At 45.7% G+C, this 23,956-nt stretch overlaps 1 protein-coding gene across 3 annotated transcripts in view; it reads left to right on the top strand.

The window, feature by feature from the left end:
• Positions 1 to 1,526: 1,526 nt before the first annotated feature.
• The window catches only part of abhd17c (abhydrolase domain containing 17C, depalmitoylase), a 66,808-nt gene continuing 44,378 nt past the window's right edge, over positions 1,527 to 23,956 (top strand). For 2 of the 3 annotated variants that reach the window (XR_013573495.1, XM_078530455.1), the window contains exon 1: positions 1,527 to 2,091. Coding sequence is in view for 2 of the 3 variants with exons in the window: in XM_078530455.1 (XP_078386581.1) it covers positions 1,562 to 2,091 (530 nt within the window). In the remaining variant the exon portion in view is untranslated. Of the gene's footprint in view, positions 2,092 to 7,076; positions 7,278 to 23,956 lie in introns of those variants that run through there. The other variant, XM_078530456.1, reaches the window with a different exon arrangement.

Genomic DNA, 23,956 nt, shown 5'->3' with positions numbered 1-23,956 from the left:
TAAGCCATAATGTTGTCCATGTCTTTCTACTTGCAGGCTTTAATATAATGGACCGATTTCCCTTAGCAAAAAGGTCAATAACCAGGTGTATACCCAGAGCATGGTGGGGATGGGGGAGGCAGGGACTGGAACTCAACTGCCTGAAAACATGAGAGACAGAAGCCCTTATATCATTTAAAATAATGCTTGGATATGCGCTTGAAGTGCCGTAACCTACAGGGCTATGGGCCAAGACCTGGAAAGTGGGATTAGACTGGTTTGCTGTTTTTTTTAGTGGCATGATGAGTCAGATGATTTCCCTTTGTGTTGCAAATTTTCTGCTTCTAAGACTATGGTAGCACTCTCAAAGTGTTTTAACCAAAATTTATATCTTAACCGACATCTGTGAAACATATCATCTGATTATGTTGTCATTGCTCTTTGTGTGAACTTGCTGTGTGCAAATTGCCTGCATTACAGCAGTGACTATACCTCAAACGTACTTCAATGCAAAAGCAAAATACTGCAGATACTGGAAATCTGAAATTAACTTCTGATGGAAAGTCATGGACCTGAAACGTTAACTGTTTCTCCCTCCACAGGTGCAGCCAGACGTGCTGAATATTTGCAGCATTTTGTGCTTTTACCTCATATGTACTTTAACGCGCTTTGGGACATCCTGAGGGCATCAAAGACGCTATATAAATGTAATTGTTTTCCTTTTCTGGATGATAAAGACTCTCCTGCCTCACATCCACCTGTCCCTGTCTTGGCGCTGGGAGACATTGACCCCGGGTGACTCGGAAGTACTGGTGGGTCGAACCGGAAGGGAAAACCTCACTAATGGCTGCCATTGTGTTTCGGAGTCCGGTTGAGCAGCGCGTTAACGTCCCTCGATGCTAATTCCGATCACCTACCCGTCGTTACTGGACAGAACAAACGGTACCAGACCACACATTTTCACCGCGGTTGCCAATATGGGCCGGTCCAGCCAGTAACCGTTCCCCGGAGCATCATTCTTCGGCGACCCCGCCCACTCATCGGACCACGCCCACCCTCAGGCTGCACTTCCACTCATTCCCGCCGCTTACAAAACCCCGCCCACTTCTCCCGCGGCCCGTCCCTCGTCCTTGACACCACCCTGAGCCCCGCCCCTAACTCGGACCCCTCATCTTAACCCGGGACCTGCCTATTTCTTCGTCAGTCCGCCACCAGGGCCCCGGCTGCCCTCCAGGGTCGCACCAATCTTCCTCAGCCCCGCCCCCTCACCCAGGGCCCCACCACTGTCCACCTCAGCCCCGCCCCCTGCTCTCAGGCCCCGCCCCCCTGCAGCAGGGCCCCGCCCACTGCTCCCAGGCCCCGCCTTTCAAGGGCCCGGTCCTCTCCCGGGCCCCACCAACTCGTGGCGGATCCCGCACTTTCCGCCGGGCCCCGCCCCCTCCAACCGGGCCCCACCACTGTCCCTGTCCCCAGCCCCCGCCCCGCCCCCCTCCTGGACCCCGCCCATTCCGCCCGGGGCCCTCCCTCCGACGGGGCCCCGCCCCTCGGCCCCGCGCGCGCGGGCTCCCTGGTAACCGTGCCCATGCCGACCACCGCCGCCGCCGCCGGGGAGCAGGCAGCCGGGCCGCCCTCCCCTCCCCCCAGGATGAATGGCTTCTCGCTCGGCGAGCTGTGCTGGCTCTTCTGCTGCCCGCCTTGCCCTAGCCGGATCGCGGCCAAGCTGGCCTTCCTGCCGCCCGCGCCCACCTACACGGTGCTGACGGACGAGTCGAGCAGCCTGTGCAGCCTGCACCTGTCGGAGCGGGCCGACTGGCAGTTCTCGGAGCGGGAGCTCGAGCTGCTGGAGGTTTTCTTCGTCCGCAGCGGCCGCGGCAGCCGCCTGGCCTGCATGTTCGCCCGCTGCGTGCCCGAGTGCCGCTACACCCTGCTCTTCTCACACGGTAACGCCGTGGACCTGGGCCAGATGTGCAGCTTCTACATCGGCCTGGGCAACCGCATCAAGTGCAACATCTTCTCCTATGATTACTCAGGTTACGGGGCCAGTAGCGGGAAACCGTCCGAGAGAAACCTTTACTCGGACATTGACGCGGCGTGGACAGCTCTGAGGACAAGGTCAGTACAGCAGGAGGGGTGGTGGGGGTCAGCCAGAGCTCCAGCCTCCATTGATTAACAGTGAAACATTACTGTTTGGCCCTCAAAGGACTGCATTTCTGAACGGGTGTCAAATTGTTGCTTGCCCACTGTTTGGGGCTAAAGGGACAAGCATCCTGTTAGCTAATATTGATTTATTCAAAGGCTTTCTTTCAGGAAAGAACATTGAGTTACAGTCTATGTGTAACTTCAGACATAACATGTGGCGAAGTGTAAATTTAGAAAGGGAAAAGGTGACTTTGGACTAAATGGTTCCCAAAGCTTTTCACCACTGGAGTTTTCTCACCTCCTGTCTGGGTCTGTTCTGGAATAATTGATAAGAGATTGATCATCATGATTAATCGAGAGCTCCAATATGGTTCTATAATGCAACTACCAGGATGGTAGAAGGCAATCTACATGGACTTTTGTTTTTCATTTAGCACTTCCTGTGCTACATAGCCAGAAAACGGTTTCCTAGCCTTCTCACCTTGAATCAGAGGGTTGCAGGTTCAAATCCTGCTCCATCCAGGTGGACACTTGTATATGCAGTAGAGTGGGAGTGCTGCCTTGTCAGAAGCTCCATCTTTTGAGTGAGACACAAGTTTGTTCTGCTGGAACGCAAAAGATCTTGCAGCCTTATTCCAAGGAGAATAGTGAGTTCTGCTCAGCATTCTTCCCTCAAACCCCACCAAGAACAGATTAGCTGGTCATTCATTTTGTTTGTTGTTGTGGGACCTTGCTGCATGGAAACTGGCTGCTGTGTTTGCCAACATAAATTAAGCCCTTGCTTTAACAATTCGTTGATTATGAAGTGGTTTAGATGGTCTGAGGATATAGGTGTATAATTGCAATATGCAATAAAAGTGACCTCATGATTGATATACATACATATGTGCAAACAAATTAGGAGCAGGAGTAGGCTATTTGGCACATAGAGCCTGCAGCGCCATTTGATAAAATTATGGCTGATTTGACTGTGGCCTCAAACCTACTTTCCTGTCTACCACCTATACCCTTTGACTCCCTATTTAACTTAGCCTTGAAAAATTCAATGACCCTGTCTCCTCCACTCTCTGGGGAAGAGAATTCCGCAAACTAACAACCCTCTGAGAGGAAAAAAACTACTCCGCATCTCGTCTTAAATGGGAGACCTCATATTTGTGTGTTCCTTAGTTCTAGTCTCTCCCACATGGGGAAACATCCTTTCAGCATCCACCCTGTCGATTCACCTCAGGATCTTTTATTTAAATAACATCACCTCTCATTCTTCTAAACACTTATGGATACAAGCCCAACCTTTCCTCATAAGATAACCTCTTCATCTCAGGAATCAGTCGAGTGAACCTTCTTTGAACTTCTAATGCTATATCCTTTCTCAAGTAAGGAGACCAAAACTGTACAAGGCACTCCAGATGTGGTTTCACCAGTGCCCTATACAATGGTAGCAAACTTCCCTACTTTTATATTCCAATCCCCTTGCAATAAACAACAGCATTCCATTTGCCTTCCTAATCACTTGTTTTCTGAAGTACAATCACTTGAGTTGTGTTAAGAATTTGCTCTACACAGTTGGATTGCTTGTACTCTCTCTAGTTCCTCACAATCTTCTGCCTGGATACGCTCTGATGGAACATGGTCATACCCTGTGGAAAGCTTTGTATTGGGGATTCTTCCCAGCACCACTGGAATGGTGCACAGGGCAGTGGTGAAGAGTCATAATTAGAATTACCTCTCAGACATTCCATGACAGAACAAAGCAGTTTTTTGCATAGAATCATTGAATCTTGCAGCACGGAATGAGGCTATTCGGTCCATCAGTGGCCAAGTAGCCATCCAGCCTAATTCCACTTTCCAGCTCTTGATCTGTAGCCTTCTTAGTTATGGCACTTCATGGTTCATACCCAAGTACTTTTTAAATATTATGAGGGTTTCTGCCTTTACTATCCTCACTAGCAGAGTTCCAGATCCCACACCACCCTGTGTGTGGGCACTTCATAATTTTACACACTTCAATAAGGTCTCCCATCAGCCTCCTCTGTTCCAAAGACAACAACCCTATCCTGCCCAATCTTTCCTCATAACTAAAATTCTCCAGTCCAGGCAACATCCTCGTAAATCACTTCCGTACCCTCTCTTGTGCAATCTCATCTTTTCTGTAGTGCAGTGATCAGAATTGCACAGAGTACTCCTGCTGGGGCTGAGAGTTTTAGGAAGTTCCAACGTAATCCCTTTGCTGTAATATTCGATGCCTTGGCTTATCCCATCCGCCTTCTCTACCACTTAACCTGCTTTCCTGCCACCTTGAGGAATCTGTGGACATGCACTCCAAGATCCCTCTGCACTTCTCAGTATCCTACCATTTATTGTGTAATAATAAATTGCCTTGCCTTGTTAACCTTCCCCAAATGCATTACCTCACACTTCTCCAGATTGAACTCCATTTGCCACTGTTTTGTCCACCTGACCAGTCCATTCATATCTTCCTGCAGTCTACAGATTTCTTCTTCGTTATCAACCACATAGCCAATTTTTGTATTATCTGCAAACGTCATAATCACACCCTCTACATTCATGTCCAAATCTTGGATGTATACCATAAATGAGCAAGGGACCTAGTGCTGAGTCCTACGGAACCCAGTGGAAACAGTCTTCCAAGTACAAAATACCCATCGACCATTGCCCTTTGCTTCCTCCCTCTCAGTCAATTTTGGATCTAACTTGCCATTTTGTCTTGGATTTCATGGGCTTTTAATTTTCTGACCTGTCTGCCTCGTTGGACCATATTGAAGGCCTTGCTAAAATCCATTTAGAGTACATCAAATGCACTACCCACACCAACCCTCCTTGTTACCTCGTCAAAAATGTCAATAGTTAGTCAATTATGACCTTCGCGTAACAAACCTGTGCTGACTGTCATGATTAACCTGTGATTAGCGAAATGAAAATTTATCCCTCAGTACTTTTTCCAATAATTTTTTCACCACAGTGGGTTAGGCTGACTGGCCTGTAATTACTCGGTCTAACCCTTTCTACCTTTTTAAATACTGCTACAACATTAACTGTCCTCCAGTCCTCTGGCATCACACTTGTAGCCTGAGAGCATTGGAAGATAATAGAGCCTCTGCTATTCCTTCTCTTATTCCCTTAAAAGTCTGGGATACATTTCATCCAGGGTCTGGGATTTATCTGCTTTCAGAGATGTTAAACCGTTAATACCTCTTCTTTCACTATGACTATGTTAATGTCATCTGATATTTCACATACCTCCTCCCTGACTGTGATGTCTGTAGTGTCCCCTTCTTTTGTGAAAACAGAATCATACAAACATCCTCCACAAACTAGTGACTCTTGTGGGCCCTAATAGACCCTCTCCTTTCTTTAATTATTTACATTGCCCATGAAATTTTAAAATATCTTTGGGTTTTCTTTGATTTTACTTGCTAATATTTTTTCATGTCCTCTCGTTGCTTTCCTCTTTTAATTTTTAATTTCACCCCTACACTTTTTATGCTCCTCTAGGCTTTCTGCAGTATTGAGCCCCAGGTATCTGACATAAAAGCAAAAAACTGCAGACGCTGGAAATCCAAAACAAAAACAAAAATACCTGGGAAAAACTCAATGACCCTTCAACAGAACTAAGTAAAAATAGAAGAGAGGTGAAATATAACCAGCTTATGACCCTGTTGAAGGGTCATTCGGACTCGAAACGTTAACTGTGTTCCTCTCCGCAGATGCTGCCAGACCTGCTGAATTTTTCCAGGTATTTTTGTTCTTGTCCCAGGTATCTGACGTAAGCTTCCCTTTCTTCCTTCATCCTCCCCTTTAAGCCTTTCACATCCGAGGGCTCTGAATTTGTTAGTGCCACCCTTTTTTTCCTTAAGGGAACATACTTGCTCTGGGCCTTCATTATCTCTTCCTTGAATGTCTTCCACTGATCTGGCCCTGATTCACCTTCAAGTAGTTGTTTCCAGTCCACTTTAACATGCACCTACAGTGCTGAGGTTACACTTCCTATTCCACCACTAAAGGGCTGATTCTCAACTTCTAGCTATATTTCTCCAAAACTGGTCACCCTTTTGATTAGGGTTAGCATGAGATATGGTGGTTTTTTTTCATAGATAAAATATGATGATGTGTTAACTTAAGGGAGACCGAAATTATAACCTCCTACAGCAATACTGGGTTTCCAAACATATGTAATTTTCAGTAGAAAATGTCCAATTTAAAAAATCTTATAAATAGATATAATATGGAGCTGGAACATTTTCACAGCTTGCATTGTATAAATAGCGTACAGGTATAACTTGTGATTGGATGTCATGATGTGTTAGTGACATTACGCTACCTTTGTATATTACTCAAATCAACTTGCAAACATCCTTTTACCTGTCAACTTATATTGGGATCTAGATTTTAAAATTTTGTAGCATCTAGGCTTTGTTCTCATTCATGTTCATATTGTGCAGGATTTGATTAGTTATATTCCATTTGAAGTCATAGGTGAAAATTCAAACTCCTATTTTAAAATGGTTTGTTTTATTTGGCTGATCTCAACTGATGACACCAAATATGTCTCAAAATTTGGGAACCTGAAATACCTTTAAAAGCAGAGGAAATACATTCACTTGTGCAGATTGCCAAAGTTTTGATGCTCAATATAGGATATGGACATTTCATTGTTCAGTTTAAAGCTAAAAACAGGCTGGCAATAGTTCTCAAACCCTTGCTTGCAGAGCTAGAAAGAGAACAATGGCCTACTCCCAGTAAAGTCTTTCAGTTTCAATTAAGGGAGTACCCTCTGCAATTGCTGGAATGAGCCAGCATGTTCCTGTGGGAAGCGCTTGCCTGAGGGCCAGCCTCCTCTTTGAGATTTGTGATATGGTCCCATGACATCAGAAAGGTCACTCATGATGTATACCAGTTCTCACATCATTTATAAGACCATCTCCGTACCTTGCCTTCAGTTTGCTGCCTGCCAGAAGCGGATTAAAAATAGAAGTGCAAAGACTGAGGGAATGGTTGGGCAGAAGCAATGATCTGCGAAGAATGCTCATAAGAAGTGTGACAAAGATAATACCAGAGATGGGTTACAACTTCATTCAGTATGCTTTCTCCACACACTTCTAATGAACAGAATAAACTTCTGCAGCTCCAATATCCCTACTGTGCAGGAGCTAATATTTTAAATTAAAAAATATTGTATGCTACATTTCATTTGCATTGTTTCAAGGCTTGCCAACAAGTATATATAACAAAAATACCTGAAAAAACTCAGCAGGTCTGACAGCATCTGCGGAGAGGAATATAGTCGATGTTTCGAGTCCATATGACACTTCATCAGAACTAAGGAAATAGAGAAATGAGGTGAAATGTAAGCTGGTAGAGGGGGTAGGACAGGTAGAGCTGGATAGAGGGCCAGTGATAGGTGGAAGCAAAGAAAGATTGCCAAAGATGTCATAGACAAAAGGACAAAGGGTTGTTGACGGTGGTGATATTATCTAAGGAATGTGCTAATGGGGACATTAAGGGTAGCAAGCAGGGCAAGCTAGTGGCAGATGGCCCTAGTGGGGGTAGGGTGGGGGGAAGGGATCGAAATGGGCTAAAAGGTGGAGATAAAACAATAGTTCGAAATAAATTTAAAAATAGGTGGGAAAAGAAAAATGTTTTTTTAAAAATTATAAATTATTGGAAAAAGGGGGTGGCGGATGGAGGAGAGAGTTCATGATCTGAAATTGTTGAACTCAATATTAAGTCCGGAAGGCTGTAAAGTGCCTAGTCGGAAGATGAGGTGCTGTTCCTCCAGTTTGCGTTGAGCTTCACTGGAACGTTGCAGCAGGCCAAGGACGGACATGTGGGCATGAGAGCAGGGTGGTGTGATGAAATGGCAAGCGACAAGGAGGTCTGGGTCATGTTTGCGGACAGACCGAAGGTGTTCCAGTCTGTGGTCATCCAGTCTGTGTTTGGTCTCTCCAGTGTAGAGGAGACCACATTGGGAGCAGCGAATGCAGTAGACTAAATTGAGGGAAGTGCAAGTGAAGTGCTACTTCACATGAAAGGAGTGTTTGGGCCCCTGGACAGTGAGGAGGGGGCAAGTAAAGGGGCAGGTGTTGCACCTTCTGTGGTTGCGTGGGAAGATGCCGTGGGAGGGGGTTGAGATGTAGGGGGTGATGGAGGAGTGGACCAGGGTGTCCTGGAGGGAATGATCCCTGCGGAAAGCCGCTGGGGGGTTGAAGGGAAGATGTGTTTGGTGGTGGCATCTTGCTGGAGTTGGCGGAAATGGCAGAGGATGATCCTTTGAAGGCGGAGGCTGGTGGGATGATAAGTGAGGACAAGGGGGACCCTATCATGGTTCTGGGAGGGAGAGGAAGGTGTGAGGGTGGATGCACGGGAGATGGGGCTGGACACGGTTGAGGGCCCTGTCAACCACCGTGTTTGGAAAACCTTGGTGAAGGAAGACATGTCAGAGGAACTGTTTTGGCAAGTGACATCATCAGAATAGATGCGACGGAGGCGAAGGAACTGAGACAATGGGATGGAACCCTTACAGGAAGCGGGGTGTGAGGAGCTGTAGTCGAGGTAGTTGTGGGAGTCAGTAGACTTGTAATGAATATTGGTGGACAGTCTATCACCAGAAATTGAGACTGAGAGGTCAAGATAAATATTGAGAAGTATATATGCAAGTTAAGTTTACTACTTGGGAAAATTCTAAAACCAACGAAACAAATGTACATGGTAGATGCTTGGAATACAATGATTTATTGATATGTAAATTATTTCACCGTCACTAAAACCTTGACTCAATTGACAAACTTGTTTCATAAAACTAACAAGATCTTTAATTGGAGAAAAATAAAATTATGTTCACTGCTGCAAATCATATTTTATGAGACTTTGCAGCATCATATTCAAAGTACAGACATTTTATTAATCTGTATAAAAACAAAACTTAGTCCCAGGTAAGTCATGCTTTATGACACTTAGTTATGGAGTTCCTAAAGTGTGTAGATAGCCTTCTTTGGTAAAGTCAGTTCTTAAAAAGTTTTTGCACGTTACGTGATGGACATCGATATGAGAAAATGGAGCCAAGCTCACCTGGTAACATTCATATCTGAATTAGATTTTATGGGTTTAGTCCTCGCTTCATGCCTTGGGCATATAATGCTGGCACAGGTCTGAGGATGTGTTGCATTGTCGCTGATACCATCTTTCAGTGAGATTGAACAGAAGCCTTGTCTTCCTGTTCAGTTGGGCAGTCAAGATTCTCCAGTACCATTTGAGAAGAGCAGGAAATTCTCACTAAACCAACATCACCACAAAAAGCTGGTTGTTTATCTCATTTGTACTTTGGTGGTCTAGCCATGAGCAAATTGGATGCCTACCTAACAACTGTGATTGTACTTCAGAAGTAACTTATCAGCTGTAAAGTGCTTTGAGGCATCCAGAGAATAAGATTTTTCTCACCAGGGCTACTGTGGTAGGAGCAAGTGCTTTCAGGTCTGGTGTAGCAGGAACAGGTAAGACCCTATCGAAATTTCACAAGTATGATTCCACACACACACACACACACACACCCCCCCCCCCCCCCCCACCACCTCCAGTGATCACATTTGCCATCCATATTGTTTTTCTCTTGAGTGAGACTGATTATTTAGTTTTTTTTTCATTCATGGGATGTGGGCTTTGCTGGCTGGGCCAGCATTTATCACCCATCCCTAATTGCCTGTGAGAAGGTGGTGGTGAGCTGCCTTGAACCGCTGCAGTTCATGGTGTAGGTTCACCCACAGTGCTGTTAGGAAGGGAGTTCCAGTGACAGTGAAGGAATGGTGATATATTTCCAAGTCAGGATGGTGAGTGACTTGAGGGGAACTTTCAGGTGGTGGTGTTCCCATCTCTCTGCTGCCCTTGTCCTTCTAGATTGTAGTGATCTTGGGTTTGGAAGGTGCTGTCTAAGAAGCCTTGGCTAATTAATGTCAGTGGTCTGAATATGTTCTAATCTGTGGATGGGGCTTGCCCAAACTGTCTTCACTTGGGTACTTAAACCTGTTGCATTCCATTTATCCTATTTGTCAGGATTGCATTCAAATCTAGGTCTCTGATGAAAGGGCCATACTCTGACCCATTGCGCCAGTTCCCTCTCAAACAACACAATTTTCTCCTTGAAGAAAGGAGGAAACATTTATCGGAGTAGCCTTATTAATCTTACTTTGAATGTTAGCAATCTGACATTAGAAAATACATCCCCCCCCCCCCCCCCCCCCCCAGACTGCTGGAGATAGTTGCTAATTTTAGATTAATTGGCACTTTTAACAAGGAGGTTGAATCACACTCTTGAGAAAGATTAAGAGATACTAATTGCATGTTTTTTTTCTGAGACATTTAGAGAAAGGAACATTGTATTAAAAATAGTGAGGTATATCAGGTGGTGTGGGAAGGAAGGAACCTATGAGAGCAGAGATGATGGCCAGTCGAGTGTTGGTGCCGAGTAGGGTGCCAGTGACAGATGGGTGGATGTAGGCAATACTTAAGAGGAAGATTAGGCAGTGTTTGCGATGAAGAGGATATAGGGTTGTAAATTCAGCTTGGGGTCAGGACAAAGGGCCAAGTTTGTGAACAGTCTGGTTCAGCCTGATACAGTGACCAGCCAAATGCAACTTGTGGTGGGCCCAAAAGCAATGGCTTTGTCTCAGTACAGGGGTGAAGGAAGTTGAGATTCATCCAAGATTGGATGTCAGACTGGAAATTTGACGATACGAAACAAGTGAAGGAGTCGAGAGGCCTGGTGCTTACCCATGTCTACGAATGATGTCACCATGTCTTTAAATGAGGAAGAGTAGAGAACCAGGGTGGATCGTTCAGGCCTTCAGAGGTGATGGTGTGAGGAAGTGCAGAGAACAGATTGACCTAGACACTTTGATTACAATCAGATGGGTAAGTGCTGAACCAAATAAGGACAGTCCCATGGACCTGGTCACCAGAGGAGAGGTGTTGAGTGAGGAAGAGGCTGCAATGTGTCAAACTGCTGAGAGGCCGAGGAGGAATGATTCATCCTAGTTTAAAAAAAATATAGATAATGTTGGTTCCATTCTTATCTATCTAGCTGTAGCCAGAAAATCACTTCAGTGACTTCTCTTGCCAACAATGTAGTTAACTCTGGTGATCCACAAGGATCTATCCTTGGCCTTTCCTCTTCCTATTTCTCATTTGCACGCTGCCCCTCAACATCAAAACACAGCAATAATTTCCACACGCACACGGATGACACCCAGTTCTACCTTACCACTACTTTTCTAAACTCCTCCACTGTCTCTAAATTGTCAGATTACTTGTCTGGCATCCAGCACTGAATGAGAAAAAAATATAGTAACTAACTATTACAAAGACCAAGCCATTGTCTTCAGTCATGGCGATAAACTCTGTTCTCCAGTCGCCAAATCTATCCATCCATCTCCCTGGCTACTGTCTGAATTTGAAGTAGACTCTTCCCAATTCGACCTTGATGAGCTTAGACCATCATCATTCAGATAATCTATTCCACCTCCATAACAGTGCCTGATTCAGTTCCTGCCTCTGTCTATCTGCTGTTGAAATCCTCATCCATGCCTTTGTTATCTCTAGATTTGACTATCCTGATGAACTTCTGACTGGTTTCCTATGTTCTACCTTTCTTAAACCCAAGGTTGTCCAAAGCTCAGTTGCCCATGTCCTAATTTGTACCAAGACTCATCTGGCCATTACCCTTGTTCTCACTGACCCACGTTGGCTTCCAGTTAAACAATGCCTTGATTTTAAACTGCTCAGTATTGTTTTTAATTTCTCCATGGTCTCTCCCCTCCCTACCTCTGTAATCTCCTCCAGCTCCACAACCCTCCAAGAGATGGTGGAGTACTGGTAGTGTCGCTGGACTAGTAATTCAGAGGCCTAGGCTAATGTTCTGGAGACACAGGTTCAAATCCCACCATGGCAGCTGGTAAGATTTAAATTCCATTAATAATCTGGGATTGAAAGCTAGTCTCAGTAATGGTAACTACGAAACCCATCTGGTTTACTAATGCCCTTTTAGGGAAGGAAATCTGCTATTCTTACCTGGTCTGGCCTCCGTGTGATTCCAGATTGAAAGCAATGTGGTTGACTCTTAACTGCCCTCTGAAATGGCCGAGCAAGCCGATCAGTTCGAGGCACAAATGCTGGCCTTGCCAATGATGCCTACACCTCGTGAAAGAATTTTAAAAAAAATCTGTGCTCCTCAAATTTTGGCCTCTTGAAAACCCCCAACTTTAATTGCGTCACCACTGCTGGTCTTGCCTTCAACTGCTGAGGCAGAATTCCCTTCCTAAATGCCTCACTTTCCTCTTTTAAGATGTTCTTTGGTCATCTGTTCTAATATGACTGGATGTCAAGATTTGTTTGACACGCTTCTGTGAATTGCTGTGGGATATTTAATATGTTAAAGGCGCTATGTAAATACAACTTGGTGTTATTTTTGAATTTGGGTAGTGTTGTTTAGTTTACTGTTGCAAGCTGAAATAAAATTTGCAACTTGAAAGTTTTCTTTTTATAAAGAATGTTAGTGAGTTTTTTTAAGGGAAGATGCAGTGTTAAACCTGTCACATTTGGGAAGACTGCAAAATTGCTGGTTTCCTTATATGGCATTCTTGTAACATAGTGTTGATTAGAATAGCAGTCATATGGTAAGTTTTTACAGTTGAAATTTTTTTTTTTACAATAGATATTATTGTTGTATTTAATGTCACTGCCATGCTTGAAACCAGCTCTTGCTTCCCTACAAACCAGTGTGCTATTACCTGCTTAATGTCTAGGTATATGTAGCCAGACACAATGAATAGAGAACTCTGGTCACAGTGCTCTGGTTTATTGGAACGAATCATAAGCTGCCATGTGATTGCCAGTAGGTGGAAAACATGCCTTCTTTTAGACCTCAGCTCCTGGTAGGATACAAGTAAATGGACAGTACTTGGCACTAACAGTATATTTACTGTAGTTACTGAAACCCTAAACCATGCTTTTGTTACCTTTTCTGGTGCTCTCCTGGGCAGCCTCCCATCTTTGCACCTTCAATAAACTTTAACTTATCCAAACCTTTGCTGCCCAGATCCTAATTGCACCAAATTGTGTTCACCCATTGTCCAGTGCTCGCTGACTTAGACTGGCTCGCATTTTTTTAAATTCTCATTCTTCTGTTGAAGTCTCTCCATGACCTCACCCCCTCCCAATCTGTGTAGGCCCCCTTCAACCTCCAAGCACTCTTCATTCTTCCAGTTCTCAGTATTGGGAGTTGTGCCTTCAGCTGCCTTTTTTTTATTCGTTCATGGGTTGTGGGTGTCACTGGCTAGGCCAGCATTTATTGCCCATCCCTAATTGCTCTTGTTTAGAGGACATGTAAGAGTCAACCCCACATTGCTGTGGGTCTGGAGTCACACGTAGGCCAGACCAGTCAAGGACAGCAGATTTTCTTCCCCAAAGGACATTAGTGAACCAGACGGGCTTTTACAACAAAAAACAATGGTTTATGGTCATCGTTAGACTTTTAATTCCAGATTTTTATTGAATTCAAATTCCATGATCTGCCGTGGTGGGATTCGAACCTGGGTCCCCGGTGCATTACTCTGGGTCTCTGGAATACCAGTCCAATACTACGCCACCACCTCTCCTGCCCTAAGCCTCTCCTTGGCCCTAAGCTTTGGAATTCCCTCCCTAAAGCTCTTCATCTCTCTCTTCCTTTAAGCCACCCTTTAAAACCTGCCTCTTTGACTTTGCTCTCTTCTTACTCAGGTTTTTTAAATCTGATTTTGATCCTGCAAAGCACCTTGGGATGTTTTACTACATTAAAGATACTATTTAAGTGCAAGTTAACTTAATTGCTTCTGCATTTTTTTAAATAGGTGCCTCTTCTGTATTAGCCCCAATTTAAAATTGACCCTTGAAGCACAGTTCTTTTACTTCCTACGTGTTGTATGGTACAGTGAACTTACTCACTTGGTCCTGATCTCTTCTGTCTTTATAATGATACGTTAACTGCGTCCTTACCTTCCCTTGGATATTGCTTTAAATTCTTTCAGATGTATTTCAGACCAAATTATGTCGTGAATAGATTACATGATCAGATATTCATAGGATTCAAAATAGCATTTTACCACATAAATACAGATATGTGCCATTATGAGGTGTTTCAATTGAGTGTTTTGACCCTTTGTTCTGTTACAAACAGGCCTAATGTAAAACATCTTCCAAACATCTTTCTTTAGCCACAGCAGCAATCCAGTTGAATTAATTTGCTGAAAGTGAGCACATCAAGCAGTTAAACATCTGCATATCAGTGCCTTCAGAGTACAAGTCTAATGTATATACTTTGCAGCTTGCAGAAATTTCCAGTAACCATTTATTAACTCAGTGTATGCTGTGACTATCAAGAAGAAACATAATTCATCATACAAAAGCATTTTTATCACAGCAAAAAAAAAAGAAAATGAGTTTCTTAGGAATTCTGTGTTCACAAATCACCAGAATGCCTCTTTGGCTTTGCTTCAGGACCAAGGAGGGAAAGTCTGGATATGTGTGTGTGGGGGGATGGTTGGAAGGGGAATGAGTCAGTGGTAGAGGACCATTAGATAGGAGGCCTGAGAGGTCTGGAAGCATCAGGGAGGCAGCAGCAGGTGTACTGCTGGTCACAGTTTTGGAAATGTGCCTATGAACATTGCAGAAGTAAGTTTTGCATACCTGCTTGTTTTTACATATTTGCTGGGTGATGATGCTGTTTAATTAGCCAGATATAATACCAGTTGAAATGGGTCTCGAAGCTTTTCCAATTTGTCTGATAGATTCACTGCTCCTGACATGGAAAAAGGAGCAATATGAAAACAGGTAAACCCAAACTGAATCAATTAGCAAGTTTGAATGGATAGTTGCACAAAATGTTGTGATTTCAGCTTCCAACAGAGCCAGCAATGCCCCTCGGGAATGGTGTCGAGCTCTTATCTTCAATTCACCCTCTCTGTTTCTCCTCCACCTATGTTTGTCCTCACCTCCACTTTCCCTTTGCCATGCTCAGACTGTGGCTCAATGAAGAAGTAGATATCAATGGCTTTGGGCCATGTAATGAGCCCAGATCAGGAGGAAATGGGCCCTGGGATCTTCCTGTAACATTTCCTTAGAATTCACATCTCATTAGGGTTGCAGGTATGATTGGGATGTAAATTGGACCTAATGGGGTCTCTGTGCAGGCCTCTGACCATGAGATTCATAGGCCATAAAGAATTTGGTGTACCATGATCTTTAGCAAGTTATGTTGGACATCCAGCTTATTTTAGAAATTTGCTTTGTGTGGTGTATTTTATGAAGTGCTTTCACTTAGAAACAGACATGAATTCACCAGTTCAATTTCTGAAAATATTAATATTTCAAACTAACTTTATTCTGGTTTTCATTTTTGCTTAGTAGAATATATTCAGTTGCACCTTCTAATAGTTTGAGTTTAAATCCCACCATGCTTAGGAATGGGAGCTTTCTTTAAGTGCAGCCCTTTCCAGAAAGATGTGTTGTTCAACACAGAGTCAGCTATTTCTGCAGTACTCTAGTGGCCTCCTTGACTTAGTGAAAAAATTCTCACTTCTGAATCAGCAGGTCATGGGTTTAAGATCTTCTCCGGAGACTAGGCTGGCACATCAATGCAGAACTGAGGGAGTGCAGCACTGTTGGAGGTGCTGACAGTTGGATGAAATGTTAAATTGAAGCGCCTTCTATTTTCAAGTGGACATAAAAGACTCCACAGCACTATTCAAAGAAGAGCAGGGGATGCTCTGTGTCTTGACCAACCTTTATTCCACAATTTATACTTAAAACAGATGATCTGATCAGTCATTTCATTCTGTATTTAGGACTTTGCTGTGTGAAAATTGGCTGTTGTGTTTCGTGACATTACAACAGTGACTGCACTTCAAATATCCTTCATTAGCTGTAAAGCAGTGCAGGCCACCCTGAGGTTGTGAAGGGGGCCATATAAATACAAGTTCTTCCTTCCAAAATAATATAAAGTGAAGAGTATTTATTTAGCCTCTGAAGAAGGGTCATAGGGACTTGAAATGTTAACTCAGTTTCTCTCTCCACAGATGCTGCTAGACCTGCTGAGTTTTTCCAGCACTTACTGTTTTTGTTTCAGATTTTCAGCATCCGCAGTATTTTGCTTTTATCATGGCATTTATTTAATGCCCATGCTGAGCACCTTTGCTTAAATATCTTTTTTTCTAGCAATGATAATCTGTGAAAATACACAAAATGAAGTGAGTTCTGGTGACCTCTCTGATTTTTCTCTTCCACTTTGTGTTGAGCTTACCTTGCACAGGAATTCAAGAAAGTTCTGTCCTTATAATCACACTCTGATGAGCATCTTTTCATAATATAAATTCAAAATAACATTTCATTTTTCTTTGGAATTGGCCACAAATATCCCTTTTTTTTTGCTAGTTCATATAATAAATGGATTGATAGGACAGAACTTGAAAAAAGTTGCTCAGAAAAGACACATGCTGTCAAAGCTTTTCATCCTGCACTCATCAGGACAGATGCAAGAGTGTCAAATTTCAAAGGGAGCAACAATTTATGCTGCATAGGAAAAGGGTGCTGATTGGTTGGCAAGTTGACTCTGGTTGAGTTGTTGCCATGGAGAATGTGCCAGGGAACTATTGTCCTTCATGCTTTTTAATTTAAAAAGGTGTGAAGCAGGACATGTTCCTTTTGCCTGCAGAGGACAGGTCCCTGCCTATGAATATATGTAGCTTCAACCAAGCGTAAGTGATAGTTTAATTCTTAGCACACTCTGGATTGTTCAGCAAGCGTTGTGCAATCATGGAATAACATCTAGCATTAGACATTAGTTCTGAGTTTTGTAAGCACAGGTTGGCTGAGTACTGTCAGTACTGTGTAAGATATCATGGAGAGAAAGACCCCGGGATATAATAACCTGTGTGAGGCAGAGGTTACCTCAACCTGTCTCACTTGGGATTCTTGACCAATTCTGACCTATAAGGTAAGGACTTGCTCTCTTTAATCAAGTCAGGGAGTTTATTAAGCATCACAAAGAAATACAAAGGTAATACTTAACAATAGCACTAGATATGTAGTGAGATTCGGCTCTGACAGTTCTTTCGAGTTCTCTGGGGAACAGTCTTCTTTTCCTCTTTTTTTTGTTCCTGTGTTCTGCTGACTGTAGTCTGTCTTCTAGATGTGCCAAAAGTGTCTTGTAGCCCCTCTCTTTTATCCCCATTGAGAAACCCTTGCTGTGCCATATTAGGCCATAGTTTGTCCTGGCCAATATGATTGGATCAATTTGACATCATTGGTAGTCTATGGACTCCCTATTCTCCAACACATAGACCCTTGCAGGTGTTTCCTGTTTTCCAAAGGTTCACATTATAGTTAATAGCTCAACTTCTTCAATTCTGCAGTTTCACATTCATCTTATCCTTTGTTTTCTGCAAGCAAGTGCTAAGGTTCCATCCTATCTATTCCATTGTTATTGCACAAAGGTTTTTAACAAAGTATAGCCTTGAAAAAAATGTTGCAAGCATCAACTCAAACAGACATCAATATATTATTGCGCTTAACATATAATTAGTTCTATTAGCTTAAGTATTTTAACCATAACAAGCATAAATTATATTATACTCTGTTGCCCCTGCAATGACCTGCATGAGTTACTGCATGGGCCCCCTCCAGCTGCATAACATTTACCGAGTGTGCTACATATGATTTTACGCACACACATATTCCAACATTGACAAAGTGACGGTTTTCTGTGAAGCTAACCTTCATGTTTTGCAGCCCAATCTTCGGGCAGAATTTTCCCTTTGGCATGTGGCGTCGGGCCCCGCACGTCCACGCGTAAAATGACGCGAGGTGATACTGAGCGAGTATCCCAACGTCACCGTGCGCCATCATGATATTTCGCTGGGTGGGTGCGCGATAATGTCCGATGTGCGCCCGCCATTAATTAACGGGCCACTTAAGGCCCTTGAGGCGCCTCGGCACCCGTGCAGTCTTTGGGTCGGCGCACAGGCAGGCGGGTAGGCCACATTTGTATTAACCTCATCCACGGGCGGGATAAAAGGGCTCACTGGGGTTGCGAGTGTGCACAGTCAAGTATTTATTTATGAAAGTTTTTGAAACTTGCCTGTGTGATCTGCAGTACTTCAAAACGCATACCAGCTGCTTTTTCGGACGCTTAACCTTCAGGTCAGCACTCTGCAGTGAGTAATCTTTTCTGGGTCTGCAAGTTTCAGGAAGCCTTCCCTTAGCTTGGGAATGGGAGCTAAACTGTCCACTGGAGGCAGCTCCTATGAGGAGGAAAGGAGGGCTAGAAGGGGGAGGAGGCCAGGAGTGCACATTCAGCCCCCAGGGGAGCCACCTTTGGGTGGACAGGCGCAGGCACAAGGGGCGCAGGGCCAAGAGGTAGTCCAAGGTGGAAGGGGCAGCAGAAGACGCCACTATCCTGCTGCCAGGGCATACAGGCGGCGAAGCAGCTACCTCAATATGTCTGAGGTGCAGTGCCAAAGGAGGCTCCGTCTCTCAAGGGAGACAATCAATTATACCTGTCAGATGATAGGGCCTGAGATCTCCGCTAACTCTGTGGGTGGACACCCCATGCCTGTGGCTCTGAAGGTCACAACTGCCCTCAACTTCTATGCCTCTGGCTCCTTGCAGGGGTCGGTGAGTGATCTTTGCGGTGTCACCCAATCAGCTGTCCACGTTTGTGTCAAGCAGTTTACAGACGCTCTGTTCAGGTGCGCATTGACCTTCATCCACTGCCGTTGGGACCAGGCAAGCCAGACGGAGTGAGCCAGAGGCTTCACAGCGATTGCTGGCTTCCCCCGTGTCCAGGGTGCTGTAGACTGTACACATGTGGCCATCAAGGCGCCAGCAGGTGAGCCCGGTGCCTTCGTCAACAGGAAGGGCTTCCACTCCATGAACGTGCAGATAGTGTGTGATCACAGGATGCTGATTTTACAAGTCTGTGCAAGGTACCCAGGCAGCTCCCACGATGCCTACATCCTCAGACACTCCCAGGTGCCGGGGCTCTTCAGTGCTCCAGCCTGGCTTGATGGATGGCTGCTGGGTGACAAGGGCTATCCCCTCAGAAGGTGGCTCATGACGCCTCTCCACCATCCAAGAACAGAAGCTGAGCAGCGGTACAATAGGAGCCACGCGTCCACAAGGGCTGTGGTGGAGAGAACCATCGGTCTTCTCAAGGTGTGCTTCCGATGCCTGGACCACTCGGGGCGCACTCCAGTACCCCCCAGATCGTGTCTCGATGATAGTGGTTTCATGCTGCGTTCTTCACAATCTGGCGCTGGAAAGGGGGGATGCAGTGAACAATGAAGACGTCGACGCAGTGGCTGCAGCTGCACACGATGAGTCCAGCAGTGAGTCCGAGGATGAGCACGCACAGGGAAATGCTGAGGGGGTAGAAGCTGACCCGGGCATACTCTAGGGAGGCAGGGACACCCAGGAAGCTTTAATCCAATGAACCTTCAGCTAGCACAGCACAGATGGACTACCAGGACATGCCTGGGCTGTAGGCTCAATACACAACACCTAAGTGCAAAATCTGCCAGGTTAGGAACAATCATTAAGGGCCTTGTTGAAAAAGCTGAATGTCCAACAAAGTACTCATGACAGTTTTGGAAACCATATACATACAGAAGAAAAGAGGCACCCTCAGCAATGATGGCATGTCTGAATTTATCTCAAGCAAACCAACTTATTCCAAAGAAAAAGAATAGTGTTACAAAACAAAGCAAATCATAAGGACCTCATCTCGGGCCAACACAAAAGCACCAGTGAAAAACCTGTGGTGTGCCTAAGGTGCCTTATGTTTTCGTTTCCGGGTGCTACGTCTTGGTGCTGCCCCGTTGCTCGGTCTGGCATCTGAGACAGCCTGCTGACTCTGTTATCCTGTTGGCCTTGATGACCTTGGCAGTCGTCTTCTGGCCTATGGAGCCAGTGCTGGCCCCACCTGGGATGGAGCTGCTAGTTCCACAACTGGCATCTCCCCAGTCATCACAGCCTCATCAGATGCTACGGTCACTAGGAGAGGGGCAGAGGAGCTGCCACCCTTATCCGGAGCACCCTGAGAGGTGCCCGCGGAGATGTCAGGCAGCTGCTGCGCCGATGTGAGGTTGCTTCGGACCTCCCTGCTCACCGTGGATGGATGGGAACTAGGAAAGTTGATGCCCAAACCACCTCCCAGACTGGCACTGACCAGCTGAGGTCAATGTCGATCTGAAGGCTTGCTGGTCAGAGCGCATCTCCAGGAAGCACTGACGGGTCTCCTGGAGTAGCCTCTCCATGAGAGTCGCCACTCTCTCCATGGAGGACGCATGGCGCTCGGACATGTGGCTTATTGTTTCAGTGATCGTCCACGTAGACTCCTCCTCCACCGAGACCAAGCCAAGCATAGCCTCATGTATCTCCCCCAGATGCTCCAGCACACCCAGCTGCATTTCCTGTACCTGCTGCGTCGCGGATGACTCCAGAGGCACATCATCAGCCACCGACTGAGCATGTGCCTGGTCCCCTGCAATCCTCCATCTGCTGGCACCATGGGCACTCTGTCTCTGCCAGCTCCTCCAGCGATTGTGAAGTGCCCTCACCACTGTGCCCTGGGACACTAGCCGATGTTCGAATTCCCACTGAGGTGCTAGTATCTGCGCTGGCGCTTGCCAAGCAGAAGTGGTGTGATGCTGGTGAGACTTCAGGCCCCTCAGGTGTGAGAGGGGCCTCTGCTGTTCCTCCTCCTGGTCCTGCTCCGCTGATGCTGAAAGGAAGAACAAGGACAGTGGATCAGTTATCGTGGAGACAATGTCAGTGTATCCCTGTCCCGCGGATCATTATGCACTCATCCTTCCATAACCAGTGGTCAAGCCTTGTTGCAAAATTAAATCAATTAACATTCAGCAGTGTTATGGTTGTTGGGAGAACAATGCTGACCTCATTTATGTTGGGCATAAATACCTGGCTGTGGCACCCCAGCCTCACCGATACCAGTGGACCTTGGTGCATGGCACCTCTCCAGATCCAGGGCCTCCTGCTCAAAGCGGCTAAGAATGGCGATCTGTGCCTGGCCGCCGCCAGTCCTCGCCCGCTCTGCCGCATTGAGTATTGTTCTCCTGAAAATGAGACACGAGCATTGATTAGTGAAAATTGCACATGGATTCTCTTCACGCACGGCCCACCCCAACCAGAGTGGAACATAACAGGGCTCCATAGCCGTCTCCACCTTGCTGCTGCCGAACACTCGCACAAAGATTCTCAGCCTGCTCCAGAGCCCCCGCCACCCCCCTGGACACAGGCTGCCTACATCACATTAGGAACCACGCGGTATATCCTCCCATAGCAAGGAGGCGCAAGCACGTGGATCACAGAGCGCAGCAGATGGTTCGTTGCCAACGCCACCTTGAAGCTCCCCTCCCAGCATCTCATCACCCTGACTTGGACATGTCCTGGAGTTCAAACAGCGCCTAGGTGCATCTCCTCCAGGCTGCCCCCAAACCAGTCTTGTGGGACTCAGCGTAACACATGCTGTGGGGTCAAAACACATCTCATCACCCTCTCAGGCTGACCTCAGCATGGGCAGTACCTGCTGGCCCACCCAGCAAAGGACAAATACCATCAATGATTCAACGCAGTCACTACACTCAGACTTGGGAGGGTGGGGTGGTAGGGGGATAAGCTGACCTGCTGGGTTAAATGCCCAACCCCAACATGGTACTCACCCTGCCAGGGAGCAACAAGTCGTTGAAGCGCTTGCGACACTGGACCCAAGTGCACCGCACCACGTTGCAGGAACTCATCACCTCCGCCACCTCCTCCCAGGCACGTTTCGCCACGTGGGGGGGCCGCCTCCTCCCATCCTGGGGAACCAGCACCTCCCACCATGCTGCTGCCACCTCGAGGAGGGCAGCAAGGCAGTCATCTGAGAAACAAGGGGCACACTGGACCTCCGGCCTGGTCTGTTCCGCTGCCTTCTGGTGAGCCCTTCCACCTGCCATTGTGAGCAGCCTTGCAAAGGCTGCCAGCGCTTCAGATAAACAGGCTGCCGGCTCGCCATTGGACCCGGCGGACAATGCATTCCTGCCGCCGCCCGCCCACTCCCACTATCCTCGGGAGTCACGCATTGTGCTGGGCGGGCCTTAATTGGCCCGTCCGCGTAAAATGGCGGCGCAGACCCGATCGCAGGTGGTGATCAGGCTTGCTTCTGTTCCGCTCCCCCACCCCACCCCCCAGTCAAGCAGAAAAATCAGCCCTTGATTTTCTTAATATTGCAGAATGATTACTATAGACAGCCCATAACAATCTACTGAACCCAACGATTCTGCTTATTGTGAACAGACGAAGGGACGGGCTGTTTGATACGATCTACCAGTTGTTGGGACATACAGCCTGCGCACCTGGCATTGCACCAGCCCTGAAATTCATATGCCACATTACTTATTTATGCAGTAGGCAGAACACCTTTTTGGCTTGATGGCAGCATCCTGTTAGTGGAAAATACCATTCATGTTGCTATTGCATAGTAATGGTGTGAAACTGCACCTGTTGCTCAAATTTTTGAGATACCTTACCCTCCCAGAGTAATTTGAGGTAGATGGTGCACTTTTCAGGTCTGAAAATGGCAGCCTTGGACGCATCGCGAGTGCGTGATATACAGCGAACAATGATCTGATTGGGTGGCCTTTATGCAACAGAATGGCTTTGATGCTCCCTATTTCGGTGTCAGGCTTGCACAGTGTGCAAATGGCTCAGGCCCTAGTTACAAGATTGCCGATAAGGCCGATCGAAGTGTGCAGAGCTTTTGGTATCCCAACTTGAACACTGAAGGTAGGCTTACAGTAGTGGAGAACCTATTGGTGGATTTTTCAGCTACTATGTCAAGGAAAGGGAGCTCGTTAGACTGCTCCATTTCAAAGGTGATTTTGAGCACTGGATGGAGCACGTGAAGGTTTGTAAGGAAATTCCATGCGGCTGCAAATCCGAATATAGCAAATGTACCTGTATTGGAAATATGCAAGGGGTAGGAGGTTATAACTGCAACTTGAAGACAGTTGTGCTGTTTATTGGATAGCCTGAATAGAGTTTGGCCTTTTTCTCTGCATTTGAATCACATTGGTCAGTTCCGTATAAAATGAGACATTGTTGTAAATGGGGGTGTTGTTATGAAATAATTGAAAAAAACAACATCATAATTTCAAGCGCTGTGAGCCTGCTTTGATTTGATACCCAACTCAGGTTATTACTGGTTAATACCGGTTTGTGATGCATGACCTTCAGAATTAGTACTGGCAATATTAAAGCAACATGGCTAAATTACCACAATTTATTTGAACCACCCTCTGTGAAGCAGCCTTTACTTGCAGGCAGTATTTAGGGAATATCCTGTTTTTGGAAAATATTCTGTTTTTCCAAACTGGAGCATAAGACCATATCTCTTTTCTGTTTCCTCATTTAGTGGAAATGTGAGCACTTGCAACAGTTGTTAATGGCAGCTGTTAAACATTAATAAGCCTTCTGAGAGTATAGTATATGTTCCCTGCAACCATTTAATATTATAGCAATCAATTTATTCTGTGTATAATAGCTGTTGTAAATGGTCATTTTTCAGTCATTGAGCTTGAGGTTCTGTGATATCAGATGACACCTATATTGGTCAATTGTTAGATTCTGTGAACCTTGCATCCATGGATCGGCTTCTGTTGTTAATGGCTGTTTTGATCCAGATTCCGGTACACAGGCAAACTATGAAAAAGCCATAATAAATTCTTCTTTTCATTTTCAG

This window comes from Cetorhinus maximus, chromosome 26, assembly GCF_964194155.1.
Source record: "Cetorhinus maximus chromosome 26, sCetMax3.hap1.1, whole genome shotgun sequence".
Lineage (NCBI taxonomy): Eukaryota > Metazoa > Chordata > Chondrichthyes > Lamniformes > Cetorhinidae > Cetorhinus > Cetorhinus maximus.
The sequence above is the reverse complement of the archived record's forward strand: the minus strand, read 5'-3'. Positions and strand labels throughout refer to the sequence as shown.